The sequence below is a fragment of the Apus apus genome, chromosome 29 (genome assembly GCF_020740795.1).
Source record: "Apus apus isolate bApuApu2 chromosome 29, bApuApu2.pri.cur, whole genome shotgun sequence".
Classification (NCBI taxonomy): Eukaryota; Metazoa; Chordata; class Aves; order Apodiformes; family Apodidae; genus Apus; species Apus apus.
This window is the reverse complement of record NC_067310.1, coordinates 104837-126717: the sequence shown is the minus strand read 5'-3', so window position 1 is coordinate 126717 and position 21881 is coordinate 104837. Positions and strand designations below refer to the sequence as shown.

Genomic DNA, 21881 nt, shown 5'->3' with positions numbered 1-21881 from the left:
GACAGGGGGGTCAGGATAGAATTATAGAACCATTCAGGGTGGAAAAGCCCCTTGGGATCACCCAGTCCAACCATCATCCCTGCTCTGCCAAGTTCTCCCCTCCCCCATCTCCACCAACACCACATCCCAACGACCCTTCCTCACCTCCAGGGATGGTGACTCCAGCCCCTCCCTGGGCAGCTGCTCCAGTGTCCGACCACAGCAAAACTTGTCCCTGATGTCCAGTCTGACCCTGCCCTGGTGCAGCTTGAAGCCGTTTCCTCTTGTTCTGTCGCTAATGACCTGTGAGAAGAGACCAGCACCAACCTCTCTGCAATCACCTTTCGGGGCTGAGGTCTCCCCTCAGCCTCCTCTTCCTCAGACTAAACATTCCCAGCTCCTTCAAGCCTTCTTCACCAGATGGATTCTCCAGGCCCTTCCCCAGCCTCGTTGCCTCCTCTGTCCTCGCTCCAGCACCTCGAGATCTCTCTGGAATTGAGGTGCCCCAGACTGGGCACGACGCTCCAGGTGTGGCCTCACCAGGGCTGGGGACAGGGGGACAATCACCTCTCTCCTGCTGGTCACACTGTTTCTGAGACAAGCCAGGAGGCCACGGGCTTTCCTGGCCACCTGGGCACACACTGTGGCTCAGGTTCAGCCGCGGGTCAGTTAGAGCCCCCAGGTCCTTTCCTGCCAGACCCTTCCCAGGCCCGGAGCGTGTCCTGGGGCTGCTGTGGCCCAAGGGCAGGGCCCGGACCCCGGACATCAGCCCAAGGATCCGTCCGGGGCTCTTGGAGCCTCCCCATCCTCCCGCGGGTCAGCGCTCCCGGGGCGTCCTGCACCGCGGGACCGGGGTCGGGATGGGGACGGATCCCGGGATGTGGGGACAGGGAGGCCGGGAAGAGGCCTTGACCTTGGGAAAGGGGACCCGGGGTCAGGACGGGGCCACGTGGACGTGGTGACCTCGTTGTGGCCGAGTCCCCAGGACGGGCACCCGGGGTCGGGAGGGGGCGTTGACCCCGCGGCCGGGGGCACCGGGGTCAGGCCGAGGTCACCTGGGGGTGACCGTGACCTGGGAAGGGGGTCACGGTGGGGGCGTGACCCGGGAGCCGTCACGTGCCGCTGTCCCCAGGCTGGGGGTCACGGGGTCACGCCCCCGGTGACCACGTGGGGGCGCGCGACGCCGGAGGGGGCGGAGCCTCCGTTGCCGCAGCCAATAGGAGCAGGGTGTTGGGAGCGGGGGGGCGGGGCTGCCGCGCCATTGGAGGAGGAAGGGTGAGCCCGCCCCAAGAGCTGACCAATGAGAAGGCAGAGCGGCTCCGGCCACGCCCCCCCGCGGCGTGACAGCCCCGCCGACCAATCAGCGCCGGGATCCGGGGGCTCCATTGAGCCCGAGCCCGCGCGCCGCCAGTGACCCCGCTGGCTCCGCCCCCCGCCGGCACGCGGTGACTGACATCCCCAGCAGCCAATGGGCGCCGGGGATGGGGGCGGGGAGGGCGGGACCAATAGCGGCGGGGGAGGGGGCGGAGCGCGCGGGCCGGGCAGCCAATGAGAGCGGAGGGGGCGGGGCGGGGCGGCCAATGGGGCGCGGGGGGCGGGGCCGCGCGCGCCGTTCCCGTCGGGCGCTGGAGGCGGCGGCGCCGCCATCATGAGCTTCGCAGGTGAGCGCGGCGGCGCAAGATGGCGGCGGCGGCGGCGGCGGCGGCGGGGCCGGAGCGGGGCCCGGGGGGGCCTGGGGAGACCCTGGGGGGGTCCGGGGGGTCCGGGCGCTGCCGCCGCCCCCGCCTGCCCCGCGCTCCCGGCTCTGCCTCCGGCCCAGCCCCCCCGCGGCCCCGGCCCCCCCGGTTCCCGGCCCGGAGCGAACCGGCCCCGAATCGCTGACAGAAAACGGGTTGGTTTGTTAAATCCGCTCCGCTCGGTTTCGTGTCCGCTCCCGGGGGCGGCTCCGCTCGCCCGTGTCCGGTCCCGGATCCGCTTCTCAGGCAAAGGAAACGAATAAATGGATAAATTAGCTTTTTCGTTTATTTTTTTTGGGGGGGAAGAAGAGCTTCCAACGAAGGGGGAAATGGCAACAAAAACCCGCGAGGGGGGCGGTGTGTGTGGGGCTGGACCCGGAGTGAAGCGCTGCTTAGAAACACCCTCATTAACCGGGCAGTAACTGCGGAGATAATTAGGACTAATGAGGGAACCGGGGGGGTCCCGCCCGGGTCCCGGGGTCCCGTCCCGGGGTCTCCACCTTCCAGCCCGTGTCCTCCCGGGGCAGAGTCCAACGACGCTGCCCCCGGACGCCTCGTCCCTCCAAGGGCGTCTCAAAGTCGCCCCGGGGGGGTCGGGCAGGAGGACAAAGGGGTCAAAAACCTTCCCCAACGTGTCCTCAACCCCTTTTCCTTTTGGAGGGCGGTTTATTCCCTGGGAATTATCACCGGGCTTTTCCCGCTCCCTCAGTATTCCCTGGTGGAAACGCTCCCCAGGAGCCCCAATGAGCCCCAAGTTGTTGCTCTTGTGAGGACATTTTGGTGACGTTTTGGTCCCAATTCCTTGATTTTTGCTGCAGGATTCTTGGATTCTTGGGGCTCTGGTTCCGTTTTGACACTGGATGCCAAGAATCTCCCGGTTCTCTTGGTCTCTAATTCCTTTTTCTTCTTTCCTAGGTTATGGAGACTGGAATTCAGGGACCAACAGAGGCAAGTAGGGTCAGAACTGGAGTCATTTCGTGGCAGGTTGATTTATCCCCTTCCCCTTTGGATCCATTTCCTGAGGTGCAGGGAAACCCAGCAGGGTTGGAGCTGAGCAACCACGGAGCTTCTGGAGCCTCTTGCTGTTCCATTTTCTTCTTTTCCTTCAAAAATGTCACATCAAAGCCAGACTGGGAACTCTGGTGCTCTCACTGGTTGCAAAGGAAAAGTGGGTTTTTGCTGAATATTGGGGAGTTTTGGGGGGATGTTTTTTGCCTTCTCAAACCCCAGAGAAGTCACTTGAGGTTTGGGGTAACAGCAGAAACACCAACTCCCCCTCCATGTGTCTCAGCAGCAAAGTATAAAGGCCAGGGGAGGAAAAACCTGGATTTTAAGCCCTCTCAGGCTTTTAAAGGGATTTGTGTGTTGTTCCCACAGTGGTTTTTTGCCTGTTTCTACCAATTTTGGCTTCTTTAGTGGGAGGAGAAGCCTCTCTGTAAACCCAAAGCAGGTTTTAGTGCTGGTTCCTCTCCAAACCAGGTGGGATGGAAGGAGCTTTAGGTGTGGTGGGGGGGTTAGGGGCCTTAGACCAACAAGTTGTTTCCTTAGACCTTGGTGAGCGAAACAGCTCGAGGTTTGTAGGTGATTAAATAGGAATTTGAGGGGGTTTTTAATTATAACTCCCAGTGGTGGTTGCTTGGGCTGGTTAATCATGGAATCATGGGCTGGTTTGGGTTGGAGGGACCTCAAAGAGCATCTAGATCCAACCCCCTGGGGACACCTCCCAGCAGCCCAGGCTGCTCCAAGCCCCATCCAACCTGCCCTTGGACACTGCCAGGGATAGGGCAGCCACAGCTTCCCTGGGCAGCCTGGGCCAGGGTCTCCCCATTAAAATGGCAGCAAAGCCAAATGACTGGGAATCACCCCAACTTTGTGCTCCTCCAGGGTATGAGGGATACGGGTACGGGTATGGGTACGGGCAGGAGAGCTCTGGGAGTTATGGATACAGCCTGGCCACCAACTCCTGGGAAATGGCCAACCCGGACCTGGACACCAACCCTGAGGGCCTGGGAGATGCTGATGCCATCGTGGCCAAGATGAGCCAACGCCTGGAGATGGTGACACCCATGGACACAGAGGCCATGCCCGGGGGACACTACGGGGCTGGCGGGGACAGGTGAGCAGGGGACATGGGGACAGTTGCTGCCTGGTGACAGGAAGTTCTACCTTAACATGAGGAGAAGCTTTTTTACTGTGAGGGTGATGGAGCCCTGGGACAAGCTGCCCAGAGCAGGGGGGGTGTCTTCATTGCTGGAGGGGCCTCAGAGCTGTGGAGATGGAGCTGAGGAACATGGATTAAGTGTTGGTGGGGCTTGGCCTGGAGGTTGGAGGGGCTTGGCCTGGAGGTTGGAGGGGCTTGGCTTGGGGGTTGGAGGGGCTTGGCCTGGGGGTTGGAGGGGCTTGGCTTGGGGGTTGGACTCCAAGACCTGTGTTTTCCCACGGGAAGGGCTCTGGATCCCCAGCCCCACTTGGAGCTGATGGGTTCCTCTCCTGACCCTCCTGCAGGTTCGACTCCTACGACGCGCGGGGCCCGTCGAGCGACCGCGACGTTTTCCGCTTCGACTGCCCCGAGCCCGACGGCGCCTTCGAGGGGCCCCACGAGGGCTTCTTGGGGAGCCACCGGGAGCAGTTCCAGCCCCGGTCCTGGGAGAGCTTCACCCAGCGGGGCCAGGCCTGGGGCAGAGACGGACGCAACCACAGACCCTCCTCCTACCCCGGGCGCCTGGGCGGGCAGTGGAACGAGCCCCCTCCGTGCGTGGGATCCCGAGGGCTTGGGCCTCCTGGCTCCTCCAGGCTCCCTTCCCTCTTCTCCCACAACATTCTCCCGGAGCTCAGCATGTTCCAGGGAATTCGAGGGTTCTCGGGAAACATGCGCTACGGGGGAGGGGCGATGAAGCAGAGAATGAGGAGAAACTGGAAAATGTGGGATTCGGATTTTAAAGTAAGTGGTGGTGCCAAGTTATGCTCCTTGGGTGCTGGGGTGGAGGGTGGTTTCCCAGCAGATCCATCAAGCATCCTGACTTAAGGGCTCCAGGGAGCAGATAATTCCATGTCTTGTTGGCTCTGGAGGATGTTATTGTAGAATCATGGGATGGGTTGGGTTGGAGGGACCTTCAAGATCATCTAGATCCAACTCCCTGCATGGGCAGGGCCACCTCCCAGCAGCCCAGGTGGCTCCAAGCCCCATCCAACCTGCCCCTGGACACTGCCAGGGATGGGGCAGCCACAACTTCCCTGGCCCAGGCTCTCCCCACCCTCCCAGACAAGAATTTCCTCCTCGTGTCCAACCTCCAGCTCCCTCTGCCAGTTTCAAGCCATCCCCCCTGGTCCCATCCCTCCTGCCCTTGTCCCAAGCCCCTCCCCAGCTTTCCTGGAGCCCCTTCAGGCACTGGAAGGTTCTCCAAGGTCTCCCTGGAGCCTTCTCCTCTCCACTTGAACACCCCAACTCTCCCATCCTGTCTCCAGAGCAGAGCTGCTCCAGCCTTGGATCATCTCTGTGGCCTCCTCTAGACTCTCTCCAACAGCTCCCTGTCCTTTCTGTGTTAGAGGCTCCAGAGCTGGGTTCCTGAGGAGGCCCAGGAGTTGTGCGCAGTCGCACAGCACCGTTGACACGTGAGGTGTTTTGATGCTAAACCCTGTTTCTCCTGAAGGCAGGAGAACATCATGGTCCTTCACCGCACAATTCCCACTATTCCAGGCTAGAGGAGTGATGGGTTGTCCTTCCTGATCCACTCTCAGCACAGGAGCTTGACTCGTGAAAAATGAGCACAACAAGGCAGCTGCTCCTCTTGGCTTGACCTTTCTCTTCTCTCCCAACCCCAGAAAAAGAAAATCAGGAAGGATCCCACGGCCAAGAAGCGGCAACGAACCAACAGCTCCGAGGATCCCGACGGGAAAGGGGCCCAGACGGACGGATCCGACAACTCGGACACTGACAATGGTGAGGGGGGGTGGAGGCACTGGGAGGGGAGAGGGTGGCACTGGGAGAGCAGAGGGTGACACTGGGAGGAGGGGTGGAGGCACTGGGCCGTGTTCCCCATGAACCATCCCACTGTGTCTTGTGCTTAATGTGGCAAGATCCTGGTCTGCATCAGGAATGGTGTGACCAGCAGGGCAGGGATTGTCCCCCCTGTGCTGGGCACTGGGGATGTGACACCTCGAATCTTGGGGTCAGGGTTGGGTCAGAAAAGGGACATTGAGGGTGTGGAGTGTCCAGGGAAGGGCAGTGGAGCTGGGGAAGGGGCTGGAGGACAAGGGGAAGGGGCTGGAGGAGTGTGTGGCTGTGGCTCCGTGGGACATGCTCTGATGGGCATGGGGAGTTTTGGGGTTGTGTGGTGTTGGTTTTGTGGGGCCTGGTTGTGGTGGGAGGTTGGACTTGGTGATCTCAGAGGTCTTTTCCAACTGTGATGATCCTGTGATTCTGTGGGAATTGTTGGTGTCTCTCCGGGCTCCTGGTGGTGACGATGGTGTTTCCTTCAGAGGAGGGAACAGAAGGAGAATCGGGAGAACGGGAGGACAAAGAGGGTTCCAGGGTGAGTAACTTGTGGGAACTGCTTTATTGGGATGAAAAGTTGTGGTGCTGGTTGGAGCTAGGAAGGGCAGATCCCTGGACTCCCATGTGATTCCCAAAGGGAGGGGAGAAGGTGGGAGGAAAATGCTCCATGGAGGGAAGCTTGGAGGTCATGGGGGTTCCCAAATGCTCCCACCGGCTGTGGTGGCACCACGGGACACCTCAGGGTGTCCAACAGCAGCAAAATCCCTGTGTGCAAAGAGGGAAACCCCCAAATCCATTCCCTGTGTGATGGAGAATCCCAATATGTGGGACTGTGGGACCTGAAGGCCCCTCTCCAAGGGGGAGATGGTGGATGTAGGACCCACCGAGCGGGCGCCGTGATGGATTTCTCGGCTGGATCCAGGCAAGATGTTGCTCCTCTGTGTGGTGCTTCCAGTGCCTGGGGAGGGTTGGAGAGGAGGAGGAGGACGAATCAAACAGCCTCCAGGTGGAATCTGAAGGATTTTAGTTTCCCAACCTTCCTTTTTTTAGGAAGGGGAAGACGAAGAAGGAAAAGACTCGGAGAAAGGTGAGTGGGGTGCATGCCGGGTGGCTTGTGCATCCCCCTCAGCCGAGGGCTCTGCTGAGGCCAGAGGAGAGAATCCCAGAGAAATCCACTGGGTTTCTTCAATCTTGGAGCCCCTTCACTCCATTTGCCTCGTGGCTTTGCTGTCCCTCCTGTTTCCTTGTGTCTTGGTGACCTCAACCTCTGCGCCTCCTCCATGAAGGGCCACGTGGCCATGGCACGAGTCCCCTGGGGACACTGCTCGGATCCTCTGGTAGATTCCAGAGGTGGGGCCCTTCCAGAGCCTTTCAGGCCCTTGGCGTGAGGCTCCGGTGGGATTGCATTGCCAGGGGAATCCTTCCCAGGGCCACCAGTCCCTGTTGTCCAGGATGGGCCCCGTCGGAGCCGGGGGGACGGGGGCGGTTCCGGCTGCGCTCAGTGCGATGAATCCCATCCTTTGTGTCTGCTCAGGGATAAGGAAGTGCTGTAAATCCCTGCTAGGGAGGAGCTGGAGCCCTTGCTCAAGGTAGGTTGGGAGGAGCTGCTACCCTGGGGCTCAGGGAACCAGGGCTCATTCTCCTCTGGGCCCTAGGCTTGATTTTGGGTAAGTTGTTGGGCTGGAACTTCCAACCTGGAGAAGCTCCATGATTCCCAAGGAGAAGCCAAAGGGCTGGTTGTTTGGTCCTTGCTGCCCCTCAGCACCATTAATGTGATCCTGGGATGTGCAGTCCAGGGTGGACAGACACAAAAGCAGCTTTTCTGTCCCCAAAATCCATAGTGTGAAGCTCTTCTTCCCCAGCTTTGTCCCGTTGGCTGAGGATGGACAGGTTGGAGTGGGGATAAAATCCCATCCCTGTAAGTGTCCAAGGGCAGGTTAGATGGGGCTTGGAGCACCCTGGGCTGGTGGGAGGTGTCCCTGCCCATGGTGGGGTTGATCTAGATGAGCTTTGAGGTCCCTCCAACCCAAGAGATGATGCAAGAGCTGGAGCAGCTCTGGAGACAGGATGGGAGAGCTGGTAGTGATCAACTGGAGAGGAGAAGGCTCCAGGGAGACCTTGGAGCAGCTTCCAGTGCCTGAAGGGGCTCCAGGAAAGCTGGGGAGGGGCTTGGGACAAGGGCAGGAGGGATGGGACCAGGGGGGATGGCTTGAAACTGGCAGAGGGAGCTGGAGGTTGGACACGAGGAGGAAATTCTTGGCTGGGAGGGTGGGGAGAGCCTGGGCCAGGGAAGCTGTGGCTGCCCCATCCCTGGCAATGTCCAAGGGCAGGTTGGATGGGGCTTAGAGCAACCTGGGCTGCTGGGAGGTGTCCCTGCTCATGGTAGGGTTTGGATCTAGATGATCTTTGAGGTCCTTCCAACCCAAACCATTCCATGATTCCATGAGTACTAAAACCTTCATAAAACCAGTTGTAGCGAACAGTAATTAAAATAATTAGTGGAAAACCACAGGAGAGTCTTTCTGCTCTGGCTCTTCCCTCTGCCCCCACCCACCAAGCCTGACCCAGGGCAGGGCTTTTTTGGTGGAAGAAGCAGATTTGATGTGGCTGGTGCTGCTGGATGAAGCAGTTTCCCTGTGGTTGGTTGGTTGGTGGGAGCAGCTCCTGGACTTAGCGGGGTTGGTCGGGCCGAGGACTGAACTGGTGCAGGGAAATTCTCCTTAACCAGGTGGTGTCCTCAAGCAGTGCCATGAAATCATAGGATCATGGAATTGTTTTGTTTGGAAAAGACCTTTAAGATGATCCAGTCCAACCATCAACCCAAGCCCTGCCAAGGCCACCACTGCTCTATGTCCCTAAGCACCATCTCCAGGGCTTTGAAACCCCTCCAGGGGTGGGGACACCACCCCTGCCCTGGACACCCTGGGCCAAGGCCTGACAACCCTTTTGGGGAAGAAATTTTCCCAAAAATCCAATCTATGGAATCATTTTGATTGGAAAAGACCTTCAAGATGGTGTGATGGTCTAGTGCTTCAAGGGTGTTGGGTTCTGGAGGCCTTGGCTCAGTTCATCAGGTCCTTCCACAAGCAAAATTCCTATTTTAAGGTTAAAAATGGAAAATAATGAGGGCCAGGAGGGCAGAGAGATCCTGGTGCCTGGGTGGGATGCTCCAAAGGTGCAGAAGACTCAGGAGTGACACCTGCTTTGAACACTCAGGTGCTTTAACCATTCAAGAAGAGATCAGTCAAATCAAACGCAAATTGCAGGCGGACAAGAAGGCTCCAGAGAGGCAGAAGAAGAGGCACCGGGACCGCATGGTGGAAAGGTGAAGGTTCTTGGTTTAGTTTTGGTTTGGAGATGTTGATCCCTTCCTTTGTAGAGATAGTGCTCCTGGAGAGAGTCCAGAGGAGGCCATGGAGATGATCCAAGGAGTGGAGCAGCTCTGGAGACAGGATGGGAGAGTTGGGGTGTTTAACTGGAGAGGAGAAGGCTCCAGGGAGAGCTTAGAGCACCTTCCAGTGCCTGAAGGGGCTCCAGGAAAGCTGGGGAGGGACATGGGACAAGGGCAGGAGGGATGGGACCAGGGGGGATGGCTTGAAACTGGCAGAGGGAGCTGGAGGTTGGACACGAGGAGGAAATTCTTGGCTGGGAGGGTGGGGAGAGCCTGGGCCAGGGAAGCTGTGGCTGCCCCATCCCTGGCAGTGTCCAAGGGCAGGTTGGATGGGGCTTGGAGCCACCTGGGCTGCTGGGAGGTGTCCCTGCCCATGGTGGGGTTGGATCTAGATGATCTTGAAGGTCCCTCCAACCCATTCCACGATGCCCTGATTCTCTGGGACTCTTGTCCTTCCAGCTGGGCTCCATCCTTTCCTCCCAGTGTCCAGTCTGTTCCCAGAGCAGCTGCTCTGCTCCTCCTTTGTGTCCTGAGAAGAGAAACGGGAAAACCTCTGGGCAACATCCCATAAGTGCTTCAAGGCCTGGAGACTTCCATGAGTTTATCTGCCACCCCTTGAGCAGGCCCAAGGAGAAGGTGGTTCCACATGGAGCTGGGATGGATGGGTTGGGATCTCACTGCCCCTCACCCCGACTCTCCCCAGGATCCAGTTTGTTTGTTCCTTGTGCAAATATCGGACCTTCTACGACGACGAGATGACCAGTCACCTGGAGAGCAGGTTCCATAAGGAACATTTCAAGTTTGTTGGAACCAAACTGCCTCAGCAAACAGCTGAGTTCCTCCAGGTGAGCCCCTGGCTCTGCTGCTGCCCCAGGCCTCAGATCTGGGGGGTGTTGATTATTATAATTAGTGTTATTAATACGTATTTTGGAGATGGTGTAAAGCTCCTGGATGGCTCCTCTAAGTCACTGTGGTGGGAACTGCTAGAGCAGGTGGAGTGAAGTTGAGCTACATCCTCAGAGGTTCTGCTCCAGCTCAGCTCTTAAACAGGTCACTTCACTCTGGTCTTACTGGTTGCACTGGTAGGAAATAAGTGACTTGCCCACCACAGGTTTTGGTGGCCAGAGCAGGTGATTGAAGTGGAGGACAAAGTGTTGGTGGGATCTGGAGGAGCTTTAGGATGAGCAGCCAGAGAGATGGGCCTAAAAATGGGGGTGGAGGGTGTCCTGGTTTGGGCCCAACACCAAGAAGCAGCCCCGGGGCCTCTCACTCAACCCCCCCAACACCCACTGGGATGGGAGGACAAACCCAGGGAGAAGCTCCTGGGTTGGGACAAAGGCCAAGGAGGGTTCTTCACCCATGAAGGTCCCAGGCAAAACAGCCTCAACCTGGGACAGAAAGAATCAAGGTCACCCTGCTCAGGTGCCCAAGGACACAGACCCCCCCAGAGGTGGTTCCTGCTGCTCCTTCCTCCTCAGGGAGAAGGATTCCTCACAGTCCTGCCCCGTTTCCCCACGGGGAGAGTCCTCCAGGAACCTCTCCATGAGTCCTTCCCACCAGGTCAGGAGCTGCTCCAGCAGGGCCTGCCCAGAGGAACAGGCACCTCCCCTGGTACCAGGTCCTCCACAGCTGCTTCATCCAAGCCCACTGGCCACAAAACCCAAGCCCACTGGCCAAGTCCACCCCTCCTGGTGCCCCCGGGGAATGTCCCACCACGTTCCTCCATGGGTGCAGGGGCACAGCTGCCATCTCCCCATGGGTTGCAGGGAAACTTCTGCTTGGGCATCTTCTTCCCCTTCATCCTCACCACCCACGGGCACCCTCTGTCTCTCCAGCTCCTTTCTTCCCAACTCCTCACCCTGCCCAGCTCTCCTCTCAGTTCCTGGGGATGTTCATCCCAGAGGAGCATCCATTGTCTCTCTGATGGCTCCTTGGCTGGTTTGGAGCAGGGGGAACTTCTCAGCTCCTCACAGGAGCCACCCGTGGAGACCTCCCACTCCGACCAAACCAAAGCAGCAGAGGAGGTGGAGCAGGAGGTTTGGAGGGTGACACTGGAACATTGTTCCTGGCAGGAATACGTTGCCAATAAAACCAGGAAGACCGAGGAGCGGCGCCGGGCGCTGGAGGACGTGAACGCCGTGATCCAGCAGATCTACAGGGAGCAGGATCTGACCCAGGGTGAGACCGACCCCCCTGAGGGCAGGGGGACCTTCCTGGGTGGGACACCTGCCCCCCAGCTCTGGGGATGGGGGGAAATGGGGTGGGGGAGAAGGTGCTGGTGTTGGGGGGGTTTATTGGGGTGGGGAAAGGGGGTTTATTGGGGTGGGGAGATGGGGCTGGGAAAGGGGGGGCTTATTGGAGGGTGGGGGAGTTTATGGGGGGTGGGGAAAGGGAGGGTTTATTGGGGGGCGGGAGAAGGTGGGTTATTGAGGTGAGGGAAAGAGGGGGTTTACGGGCAGGGGGAAAGGGTTTTATTGGGGTGGGGAAAGGGGAGGCTTATTGGGGGGTGGGGAAAAAGGGGTTGGGGTGGGGAAAGGGGGTTATTGGGGGGTGGGGGAAAGGGGGGGTTTAGGGGTTGGGGAATAGGTGGTTTTGGGGGTAGGGAAAGGAGGTTTAGGGGGTTGGGAAAATGGGGGTCTTGGGGTGGGAAATGGGGGTGGGGAAAGAGGGTCTTGGAGGGGGTGGGGAAATGGAGATTTGGAGGGAGGAAAAGGGGTTTGTGAGGGTTTGAAAGGCATCTGGGGGGTGGGAAAGGGGGACAAGTCCCTAAAAAGTTCAGGCCAGAAGCAAAATCGGGATCCCAGCCCAGCTGCCTGGATGATGTTCCCGTTCAGATGGTTCTTCTCCCCCGCAGACATTGGCATGGAGCACTTCATCAAGAAAGTGGAGGCTGCTCACTGTGCTGCCTGCGACCTCTTCATCCCCATGCAGGTCGGGATTATCCAGAAGCACCTGAAGTCCCTGGACCACAACCACAACCGCCGGGTGAGCCCAGGGATGGGGCAGCTCATGGAGCTCCTGAAACCAGGGAGAGCTCAGAGGGTTTGGTGGGCAGGGAGCTCTGGAGATCACCCAGTGCCACCCCCTGGAGAGCAGGGTCACCTCCAGCAGATCCCACAGGAACCAGCTGGGCTGGGAATGTCTCCAGAGCAGGAGACTCCACAGCCTCTCTGGGCAGCCTGGCCCAGGGCTCTGCCACCCTCCCAGGCAACAAGTTCCTCCTCCTGGGGAGCTGGAACTTCCCATGTTCCAGCTGCTGCCCATGGCCCCTTGTCCTGGCCCTGGACACTGCTGAGAAGAGCCTGCTCCCACCCTCCTGACCCCCCCAGAGATCTGGATCAACCTTGGATCAGCCATGGTTTGGGTGTTTTAGTAATTGTAGCCTTCATAGCCTAGTAGGAAACTACATAAAATTAAAGAATAGTTTGGGTTGGTGGGATTTTGAGGACCACCCAGTCCCACGCCCTGCATGGGCAGGGCCACCTCCCAGCAGCTCAGGTTGCTCCAAGCCCCATCCAACCTGCCCTTGGACACTTCCAGGGATGGGGCAGCCACAACTTCCCTGGCCCAGGCTCTCCCCACCCTCCCAGCCAAGAATTTCCTCCTCGTGTCCAACCTCCAGCTCCCTCTGCCAGTTTCAAGCCATCCCCCCTGGTCCCATCCCTCCTGCCCTTGGCCAAAGTCCCTCCCCAGCTTTCCTGGAGCCCCTTCAGGCACTGGAAGCTGCTCTAAGGTCTCCCTGGAGCCTTCTCCTCTCCAGGCTGAACACCCCAACTCTCCCATCCTGTCTCCAGAGCAGAACTGATCCAGCTCTTGCATCATCTCTGTGGCCTCCTCTGGATCATCTCCAACAGCTCCATGTCCTTCCTGTACTGGGAACCTCAGAACTGGCTCCAGTTCTCCAGGGGTTCTCACCAGAGCAGAGCAGAGGGGACAATCCCCTCCCTGGCCCTGCTGCCCACGCTGCTGGTGACACAGCCCAGGACACGGGGGGTTTCTGGGCTCCATCACACAGTGCCAGCCCATGTGGAGCTTCTCCTCCACCATCACCCCCAGGTCCTTCTCCTCAGGGCTCCTCTCCATCCATTCTCCACCCAAGTCCTTCTCCTCAGGGCTGTTCTCCATCCATTCTCCACCCAAGTCCTTCTCCTCAGGGCTGTTCTCTGTCCATTCTCCACCCAACCTGTGTCTCTGCTGGGATTGTCCCCACCCGGGTGCAGGACCTTGGCCTTGACCTTGTTGGAAACCTTCCCAAAACACAGCATTTGGGGAAAAAATTACAGATGTCTCCAACATTGCTGTGTAGTTCCCTCCCCAGGGCTCTGTAGCCCACCTCCCTCTGCTGAGCAGGGACTAATTACTGGCCTCGTTAGTTCATTGAGGACACAATTTCAGTGTGGTTCTTTTGTCCCCCTGCCCAGGCTATGATGGAACAGTCCAAGAAGTCGTCGCTCGTGGTGGCGCGGAGCATCCTCAACAACAAACTGATCAGCAAGAAGCTGGAGAGGTACCTGAAGGTGGGTGTTGGTGGGACTGAGCTTTCAGGCTGCAGGAATCTCCTGGGAGCAGGTCTTGGCTGCTGAGAGGGGTTTTTAGCTGGAGTTTGGGGTGTTTTGGTAATATTTTGGGTTCCTGGTGGTTGGTCGTGGAGTCTTTGGAGCACATGGATTCATTGGGTTGACCTGCTGGAGAGCAGCTCTGGGGACAAGGACCTCGGGGTCCTGGGGGACAACAGGGTGACCCTGAGGCAGCAACGGGCCCTGGTGGCCAAGAGGGCCCATGGGCTCCTGGGGGCATCAAGGAGAGTGTGGGCAGGAGGGCAGGGAGGTTCTCCTGCCCCTCTGGTGAGGGCCCATCTGGAGAAGTGGGTCCAGGTCTGGGCTCCCCAGGAGGACAAGGAGCTGCTGGAGAGGGGACAGCAAAGGCCACCAAGGGGCTGAGGGGACTGGAGCATCTGGCCCGTGAGGAAAGGCTGAGGGAGCTGGGGCTGCTGAGCTGGAGAGGAGGAGCCTGAGGGGGGGTCTCCTCAAGGCTGCTCCAGATCTGCAGGGGGGTCAGGAGGGTGGGAGCAGGCTCTTCTCAGCAGTGTCCAGGGCCAGGACAAGGGGCCATGGGCAGCAGCTGGAACATGGGAAGTTCCAGCTCCCCAGGAGGAGGAACTTGTTGCCTGGGAGGGTGGCAGAGCCCTGGGCCAGGCTGCCCAGAGAGGCTGTGGAGTCTCCTGCTCTGGAGACATTCCCAGCCCGGCTGGTTCCTGTGGGATCTGCTGGAGGTGACCCTGCTCTCCAGGGGGTGGCACTGGGTGGTCTCCAGGGGTCCTTTCCAGCCCCCACCACTCTGTGACTCTGGGATCGGTTGTCTCCCACCCCACGTTCCACCAAACCCTGAACAAGCAGGATGAGCAAGGCTTCCAGCTTCACCTTAGTCTGGAGACCCAACCCTTGAGCTGTCACCACCAGTGGTGGCCTTGATTTGACTCCTCCAGGTGGTCTCTGCTCTCAGGAGCTCCTCCCTTGGCTGCTTTGCCTGCAGCCCCAAGGCTGAACTTCATAATATCATGGAATGGTTTGGGTTGGAAGGGACCTTTAAAGCTCATCCAGTCCCACCCCTTGCCATGGCCAGGGACATCTCCCACCAGCCCAGGTTGCTCCAAGCCCCATCCAACCTGCCCTTGACTTCTCAGGAGGATTTCCTGGGTCAGTTTCTGCAAGCAGGGAGAGAGAAACTTAAAACAGACAAATGTTTGTCTTCACATTCCAGGGTGAGAATCCTTTCACAGATGACCCAGAAGAAAAAGAGGAGCATGAGGAAGGAGAAGGGGGAACCACTGGAAACGTAGAAGAAGGAGCAGCAAAAGGAGCTGATGAAAAAAAGGATGAGGAGGAAAATGGGGAAGAAGAAAATCCTGAGGAGGCAAATCCAGAAGAGGAAAACATGGAAGAAGAAAATCCAGGGGGGGGAAACCAAGATGAGGAAAAGAAGGATCCAGAAGGAGCTGAAAGTGAGGGAGAAAGAGGAGAAACAGGGACAGAAGTTGAGGCACAAGCACCAAGAGAGACAGAGACCAGGGAAGAGCAGGAATCTCTCCCGCAGGGAGAGGAGCAGCAGCCAGTGGAAGGTGTGGAGGTGGCAGATGAAGAGGAGGAGGAGGCTGAAGAAACTGTTGCAGCACAAGAGGATGAAGATGTGGAGTAAACTCTGGAGGGGGAAACTGCTGGGGAAAAACCCAATGGATTTTGTTGGTTGTTTTCTATGAGAAAAAAGCCCCATAACTGTGAATTTCCAAGCACACACTTTCAGTTCTCATTCTTCTCAGCCCCCTGAGGCAGGAGAAGCCTTTACCTGTCAAGTGGTTTATTATTTTTTTGGGGAAAATAGAGATTTTCCATGTTTGTTTTTTTTGGTTTTTTTACCAGCCCTTCATTTCAGTAGGTAGGATTGGTGTGGTCTCTTGTTTCTTAGGTGGCTTCGTGCCAGGAGAGTTTCCTTTGGAGCCAAGCAGAGCGACTTGTCCCACAAACAAAACCTCCTCCCCTCCAATGGCAACGTTTCCATATTTAAGGAAGTTGTGGTTCCTCCCTGTCTGGAGACACCACAAATTGGGTCAAAGGGTTGAAATTTCACAACTTCCATGTTGACCCCATGACCCACCCCCGGTGTTTTGTGGAGAGAATCTCGGTGGTGTCCTTGTGTTTTTTGTGCTTTGGTTTGGAGATGAATGTTGTGAGTGGAGATAAAAGGACTATGCTGAGATGATCCCTGACTCTGCCTGAATTTCTGGTGTCCTGGGAGAGGCTGGAGCTTTGGATCCAGTCTGGAAAGCCCAAGTCCTGGTTTATTCCTGGGGTTCAACTCATCTTCCCTCTCCCAGCGCTGCCAACGGAGCCGACTGGCCGGGTTGGCACTAAACTCTTGGTGGAAGCTCAGTGGTTGGTCTTCACCTGGAGCACAGCTTCTCCTTCCTGAATTGAAGGAGGAAGAAGGAATTCTGTTGCCATGGCACCGCAGAGGTTATTCCTGGCATGGAGAGGGGCAGCTGGGAGCTTTCCTTCTGGATGGGTTGATGGGTGAGGACGTGCTTGGCCAGGAATCACCGGCATGAGCTCCATCCAGGCTCCCAGACCTCCAGCTTCTCCAATTGGGGGTAAATTGTTGGGATGAGGGAGTTTTCCCCTAGCAGAAAGGCAGATTTCAGCATTAACTTGAGGACAAAGTGGTGAGACTGCTCCTGACCTCAGCCCTTCCCTCCAGCCTGGATCCATCAAGTCCTCTAGGATTGCAAGACAGAGGAGACGAGCTCCAGGGAGATCCTTTATCCAGAAAAACACCCAGCTCAGGTCCTGATTCCTGATCCTGGCCTTGCTCACTTCCCACCCTGGTGGTGAACCCCTCTCCTGCAGAGACACCTCAAAATTAGTCCTGGAAGTGTTTGTATTCCAACGATATTTAATATCCTGAGTCACTAAATACCTCGTGGGGGCTCCAAGGAACTTGGGTTGTTATCTCCTGAGGGTGTAGCTGGCTCTTGAGGTGGATCCTCAAGGTGTTGGGTGTCCAGGGGGTTGGCTGCCACTGAGTCCGACCTTTTCCCTGAGCTTTTTGGGTGGTTTTGGGGTGTTTCAGGACATCAAGTTCAGGTCAGGCCTTGGTGAGCTCAAGAGCTGTGTCGCTGCCACCAAGAACCCAACTGGGGGTCTTGGAGGAGGTGCTGGTGGCACCTTGTGGTGCCAGGGGTGGGGTTTGAAGGCTGTGAAAAGTGGGAGCAGAGTGGGGGGGGGTTGGAAAGCTGCCTCCAAAGTGTCCTCATCCCGTGGGATTTGAGGGCAGGCAGGCAGCTCACTGCCATCCTCTGCTGGGGTCCAGCCTGTGCCAAGAAAAGTCTGGGTTGTGTCTCCTCCTTTCAGAGCTGCTGGATTTTCCTCCTGGCTCAGCAGAGCTTGGTGGTGATTCCCAGTTTTTTCTCCTGTTTTTTTTCTCTGGGAAACTCCCCCCTCACCCTGGATCTGGTCCCATCCTGGTGGGAGCAGCTGGGCTGGGCTGAAGGGTTGAGCCCATGTCTGGCGGCGTTTTGGGGATTGTTGCTTTAACTGGGGTGGATTTTTAGGGAAACCCCTTTTGATTTAACGTTTATTTCAGAAAACTGTGATTCCTTCCTCAGGGTGGGCTCCCTGGGACCTTCCCTTGGGGCCTGAAAGGGGAGAGATCTCCATGAGCCAACCAGTCAAACCCCACCTTGATGAGTAGCACAGTGAGTTCCTTCTGCCTTCCCCTTTCCCACCTTCTTTCCCTCCTTCCTCTTTCCTGCTCTCCCAGTCTCTCCAAGACTGGTTTGAGAAATGAACTGGGAGAAGAGGCTCCATTGAAGGGTTCAGGGGAGTTTGTTCACTGTGCTGCTTCCCAGCTGGAGTTTTGGGAGAAGGCTCTTCCTGTTCAGCTCCTCCTGTCCCCTTTGGCTCTTTCCAGAGGTTTTGGTGCCACCAAAACACCTGCAGAACTTCCAGCAGAGATCAGGGCGTGGGGTTTGAGCTGGTTGCTCCACTGGTTTTCTGCTGCCTTGTGTTTCTTCCCCCCCAGTGATGAACAAGGGGAGGAAAATCATCAGCATGGAAGGACAATTTGTAATTAATTCCCTTTAATTGGGGTCGGTGGGAGGGTTTCCTTGGTGTTCCTGAAGTTGGGGTTGGAAGAACAGCTCATCTCATGGCAGAATCCAGCTTCTCCTTGCAGAGCTGAACTTGGATCCCTTCAACACTCACTTTTCAGCTCAATTAACAGGTTAATTAACAGGCTCATGGTGTGTTTTGGACCCTCCCTGTGCTGTTCTGCCAGGTTGTCCCCAGCCCTTCCCCTGGACTTTGAGCTCCCTGTTCCCTTCCAAAGGCCAAGGAGCGAGTCCTTCTCCAGAGGTGGCTCCATGCTGTTGTGTTTGGGGTCAAACCCCCTGGATTTGGTGCAGATCCAGAAACTCCTGGTGCTCACAAGCAGGGTTACAGGTTCCAGGGCTCCCTGCTCCTCTGGGATGCAGACAGTGAACTCCAAACATCTGCCACCAGTTAATTAGCTGTGCTAATTAAACCCCCCTGGCAGTGCTAGGAGAGGATGGACCTTGGTCTGCCCATGATCCACAGGAACATCCAAGCTCCTCATCCATCCCTGGAGATGTCACCAACTCTGAGCACATGAGGAGAGGAAGCAGGAACCAGTGGGGAGGGAATTCCATGGGTGCCAACTTCCCCTGGGAATGTTTTCCCTGAGGATGCTGCTGGGAGAGACAGGAGGTGGGATGGGGTGAAACATTCACCCCCACCAGGGTGGGTTTTGGATGCTGCTGCTTTTCCCCCAGGAAAAGGGAGCTGAATTCTTGCCTCCCCCCCTCCCCACACCTGGATCCCCTCTGGATTTATTGGAGAACACTTAATTAAGCACCACAATTCCAATTAATGCAGCTCAGCATAAATCAGGGGGGTTTATTTCCCCCAGAACACCCTCATGCCCACGACAGCTGCTGTGGTGCCGTTGGAGCTGGGAGCAGATTCCACCTGGATTTTCTGCCCAGATCCCAGTTCCTGCCAAAGCTCTTGGGTATTTCATCCTGTTAATTAATAATTCTAATTATTAGAACCACCTGCACCACTCTCAACTCCTTCCCCACCACCCCTGAGCCTGCCCCTCTCCTCTGAAATGGTGTTTTTGTAGCACCCAACCAAGGATCCAGGGAGGAAACAGCAGGAAAAATCCCAAGGAAAGAAACTGCTGGTTTTGGGATGAGTTTTGGGAGCAGAATCTCCTCTCCTGGCAGGAATTCCTGTGGATTTACCTGGCCTTGTAGCTCTGCATCATCTTGGGGTCCCCAAGGAGCCTCAGAGGGGAGTTTTGGGGTGTTGGATCTTCCCAGGGTGTCTCCCAGTCTCCAGCCACGAAGGTGGTTGGGAGGGTCATTTATTTCTTCTTTTGAGGTGAGAAATGCACAAATAAAACTTTAAAGGGTGTGAAGTTGAGGACTTGTTTGAGGAATTGGCAAAATCATGTGGTCTGAATGTTGCCAGGCTAGAAATCCCTGAGGATTTCCTGAAGGTCTGGAGATCATGGCAGTATTTTGGGGAGTCTCCAATCAAAGTGCTGACATGGCCCCTGGTTATTAACAGGCTCTTCAATCCTCCCTGTTTCCTTCTAGAATCAGGAAATTAATTTATCTCAGCTCCAATCATCAAGATTTCCTTTAGGTGCCTCCAAACCCACCTTCCCCAGCCCAGAGGGGGGGTTTATTCAGCCCCTCTGCCCAAAATCCCTGGGCTTCTCCTCATTGGGCTATTTCTTAATTTTTTCCCCCTAACTCTGTTAAATATCATTGTCAGCCTCTTCTTTTGCCATTGTGGCACCTGAGGGGCTGCAATAAACCCCTCTGGGAGCTTTTCTTTCCCCACCACTCAAACCATCTCATAGGTGCTTCAACTCCTTCTCCATCATGTATTTTTAGCAGTTGTGGCCACAGCACTGGGAACAGAAACTGAAATCCTGCAGCAGCACCAACTAAAGAAGGTTGGTTGTTCCTCCTGCATCTCCTCACTCTGGGATTGCTTGGTGTTTAAGTGGATTAAAATAATAATTAAAGCAGAAACCAACAACAAAAAATAATCCCTGGAGCCACAGACGTGGCTGAGGCACCACCTGGGGATGTTTGGGGGGAGCAGGGTGATGCCCTCCCTGTTTTTACCCTCCAAAGGATGGGGGTGATGACCTGATGGGGCCAGTTTTCCTTGTTCTCCAACTGGAAAAGCAGCTTTTATCTTTGTTCCATGTCTTTTTTTTTTTTTGCTTCAAGCTCCCCCGATGGAGCCTTTCCCAAGGTCAGGCATCTTTTCCTTGCCAGAAGGTTCAGTTTGTCCCAGCAGAGCTGAGCTGCCCCCGTCCTCCACATAATTTATAGCCATTTAGGTCAGAAATTGAAATAAAAATGTCTTTTAGCTCTTTGCCCTTTGGTTCAGGTGACAGGGGCAGGAGGGAAAGGGTGTGGAGCCCAAGAAGCCCCTGGGGCAGTGGGGGCTGCACTTGGGGGTCCCCTGGTCTCTCCTCAAACATTCCCTCCCACTGCCTGGTTGTTTTCAAAGCTGCTTTCATCCATTTTGGGGCAAAACCTGAGCAAAATCCACCGTCTGGGTGGGATGAAGCTTTTGTGGCTGCTGCTTCTCTGCTCTGGGGTCCCTGAGGTGAAGGGGGGGGGGGGTTGGTGACCCCCTCAGGGACCCTCAGCTCTGGGGGTCTCTGTGTCGTGACCTTGGGGTTGTTAGAAATGAAATGTAGTGTTGTTTTCACATCCCAGTGTTAGAAGCAGAGTGTTGGGGTTTTTATATATATACCCTAGTGTTAGGAATGTAATGGTTTGTTTAAGAGAAGTGAGATCTCTGCACGTTCCAATGACACCTGGGGGGGTTTTACAGCCCAAGAAACTGAGGGACTGAATTGGGCTCTGATAGTCATAGGATATTTGTTAGTAAATCCAATAGAAATAGAGCCAAAAAAAAATTTACTAAAATAATGAATTTGCTATACTAAGGGTTACTTTTAAAACAAAGTGCTTTGTGAAACTGTCAGTCAATGATGCCCAGCATCCTGCAGGCTGTGGTAACATCAAGTCTTTTAAGAACCTGTGGTGCCTACAGACAACACTCATGTTGATTCTGACCCCCCTGGGTGATCTACCCGTGGGTGACTGGAGACAGGACCAGGACAGAGACAGGACCAGGCCAGAGACAGAACCAGGAGGAGAGACAGGACCAGGACAGAGAAAGGACAAAGACCACAAAGGACTAGAATCAACAAAGACCTCCACAGGAGACCCTCGAGCAGGCATAATTACAAAGACAGCCAATTCCAGGAAATAAAATGACTAATTACAAGAATTCTGGGAAGTCACTGACATGCAACTGAACATGCATGGGTTTGGTGCCTGTGGGTTGGGCTGTTCCACTCACTGGTCGGAGCACTCGTGGTGGAGAATCCCCAGAGCTGCAACAAGGAATCCCTGCTCAGTAACAGCTCGTGTGTTGTTACTGGGTCTTAATCTCAGAATCCTCACCCAGCCTCCACCCCGGTGAGGAGTGTTACAAAGCCAGGGGGTCTGGAAGCCCCGAATTTCTGTTTCAGCTCCATCTGGGGGATCCCAGCACGGAGCAGGATTGACGGGCAGGATCAGACCCCACGCAGCCCCTTCTGTCCTGCTCCCCGGGGCAGGAGGGCACCAGAGATGGTTTTGCTGATTGCTAAGGCAGCCAAGGGGGCACGGAAGGTCAGAATTTTACCTTAAAAGGTAAAAAGCACCTGCTAGGATGGGATGTGTCAACAGGGGCGGGAAATTTATAGGATAATTAGAAGCGTGGGATGGGCTGGAAACCCTGGAGGGCCCGGGCAGGGGGGACAGGGGATATAAACCGCTGTTCACCTGGCTGCGGCTGCGGCTGCGGCTGCTCGTTCAGGCCACGGGCTGGACGAGGCCTCGAGGCGGGTCCAGGCCCCGCGGGCCCCGCGCTCCTTCCCCGACGCCATTTTGGAGCGAAACGGCGCGAGCCCCGCGCGGCTGCCCAATCAGAAGCGGGATCGGCTGTGATTGACAAGGGGGAGGAAACATCTCCGCCAATAGGCTCGGGGGGGATGGAAGCGGCAGGGGCGCGTTGGCCAATAGGAGGGAAGGGAGGACAGCGCCTCCAGGGACGCTCGGCCAATGGTGGGTGAGGGGGCGGGCTTCTGGAGAGCGGCCAATGGGGAGCTTCGTGGGCGGGACAGA

At 56.6% G+C, this 21881-nt stretch overlaps 1 protein-coding gene and 1 long non-coding RNA gene across 4 annotated transcripts in view; one reads left to right on the top strand and one right to left on the bottom strand.

Moving 5' to 3' along the window:
* Positions 1 to 1597: 1597 nt before the first annotated feature.
* AKAP8L (A-kinase anchoring protein 8 like) lies at positions 1598 to 15856 on the top strand. Of its 3 annotated transcripts, XM_051641589.1 has the most exons (13): positions 1598 to 1640; positions 2631 to 2663; positions 3600 to 3831; positions 4221 to 4656; positions 5538 to 5655; positions 6195 to 6247; positions 6760 to 6796; positions 8926 to 9034; positions 9804 to 9945; positions 11173 to 11278; positions 11955 to 12085; positions 13522 to 13617; positions 14861 to 15856. In XM_051641589.1, exons 1-13 carry the CDS (start codon positions 1628 to 1630, stop codon positions 15293 to 15295), a joined length of 1941 nt encoding a protein of 646 aa, XP_051497549.1. In that variant the 5' UTR covers positions 1598 to 1627; the 3' UTR covers positions 15296 to 15856. The 3 variants fall into 3 exon arrangements, with proteins under 3 accessions (XP_051497549.1, XP_051497547.1, XP_051497548.1); XM_051641587.1 differs by lacking the exon at positions 1598 to 1640 and having other exon boundaries at positions 1668 to 2663; XM_051641588.1 differs by lacking the exons at positions 1598 to 1640; positions 2631 to 2663 and having other exon boundaries at positions 3251 to 3831.
* Positions 9028 to 21881, bottom strand: part of LOC127395136 (uncharacterized) — a 90455-nt gene continuing 77601 nt past the window's right edge. Inside the window, exon 2 of the long non-coding RNA XR_007891736.1 lies at positions 9028 to 9211. This is a non-coding gene — a long non-coding RNA (uncharacterized LOC127395136). The remainder of the gene's footprint in view (positions 9212 to 21881) is intronic.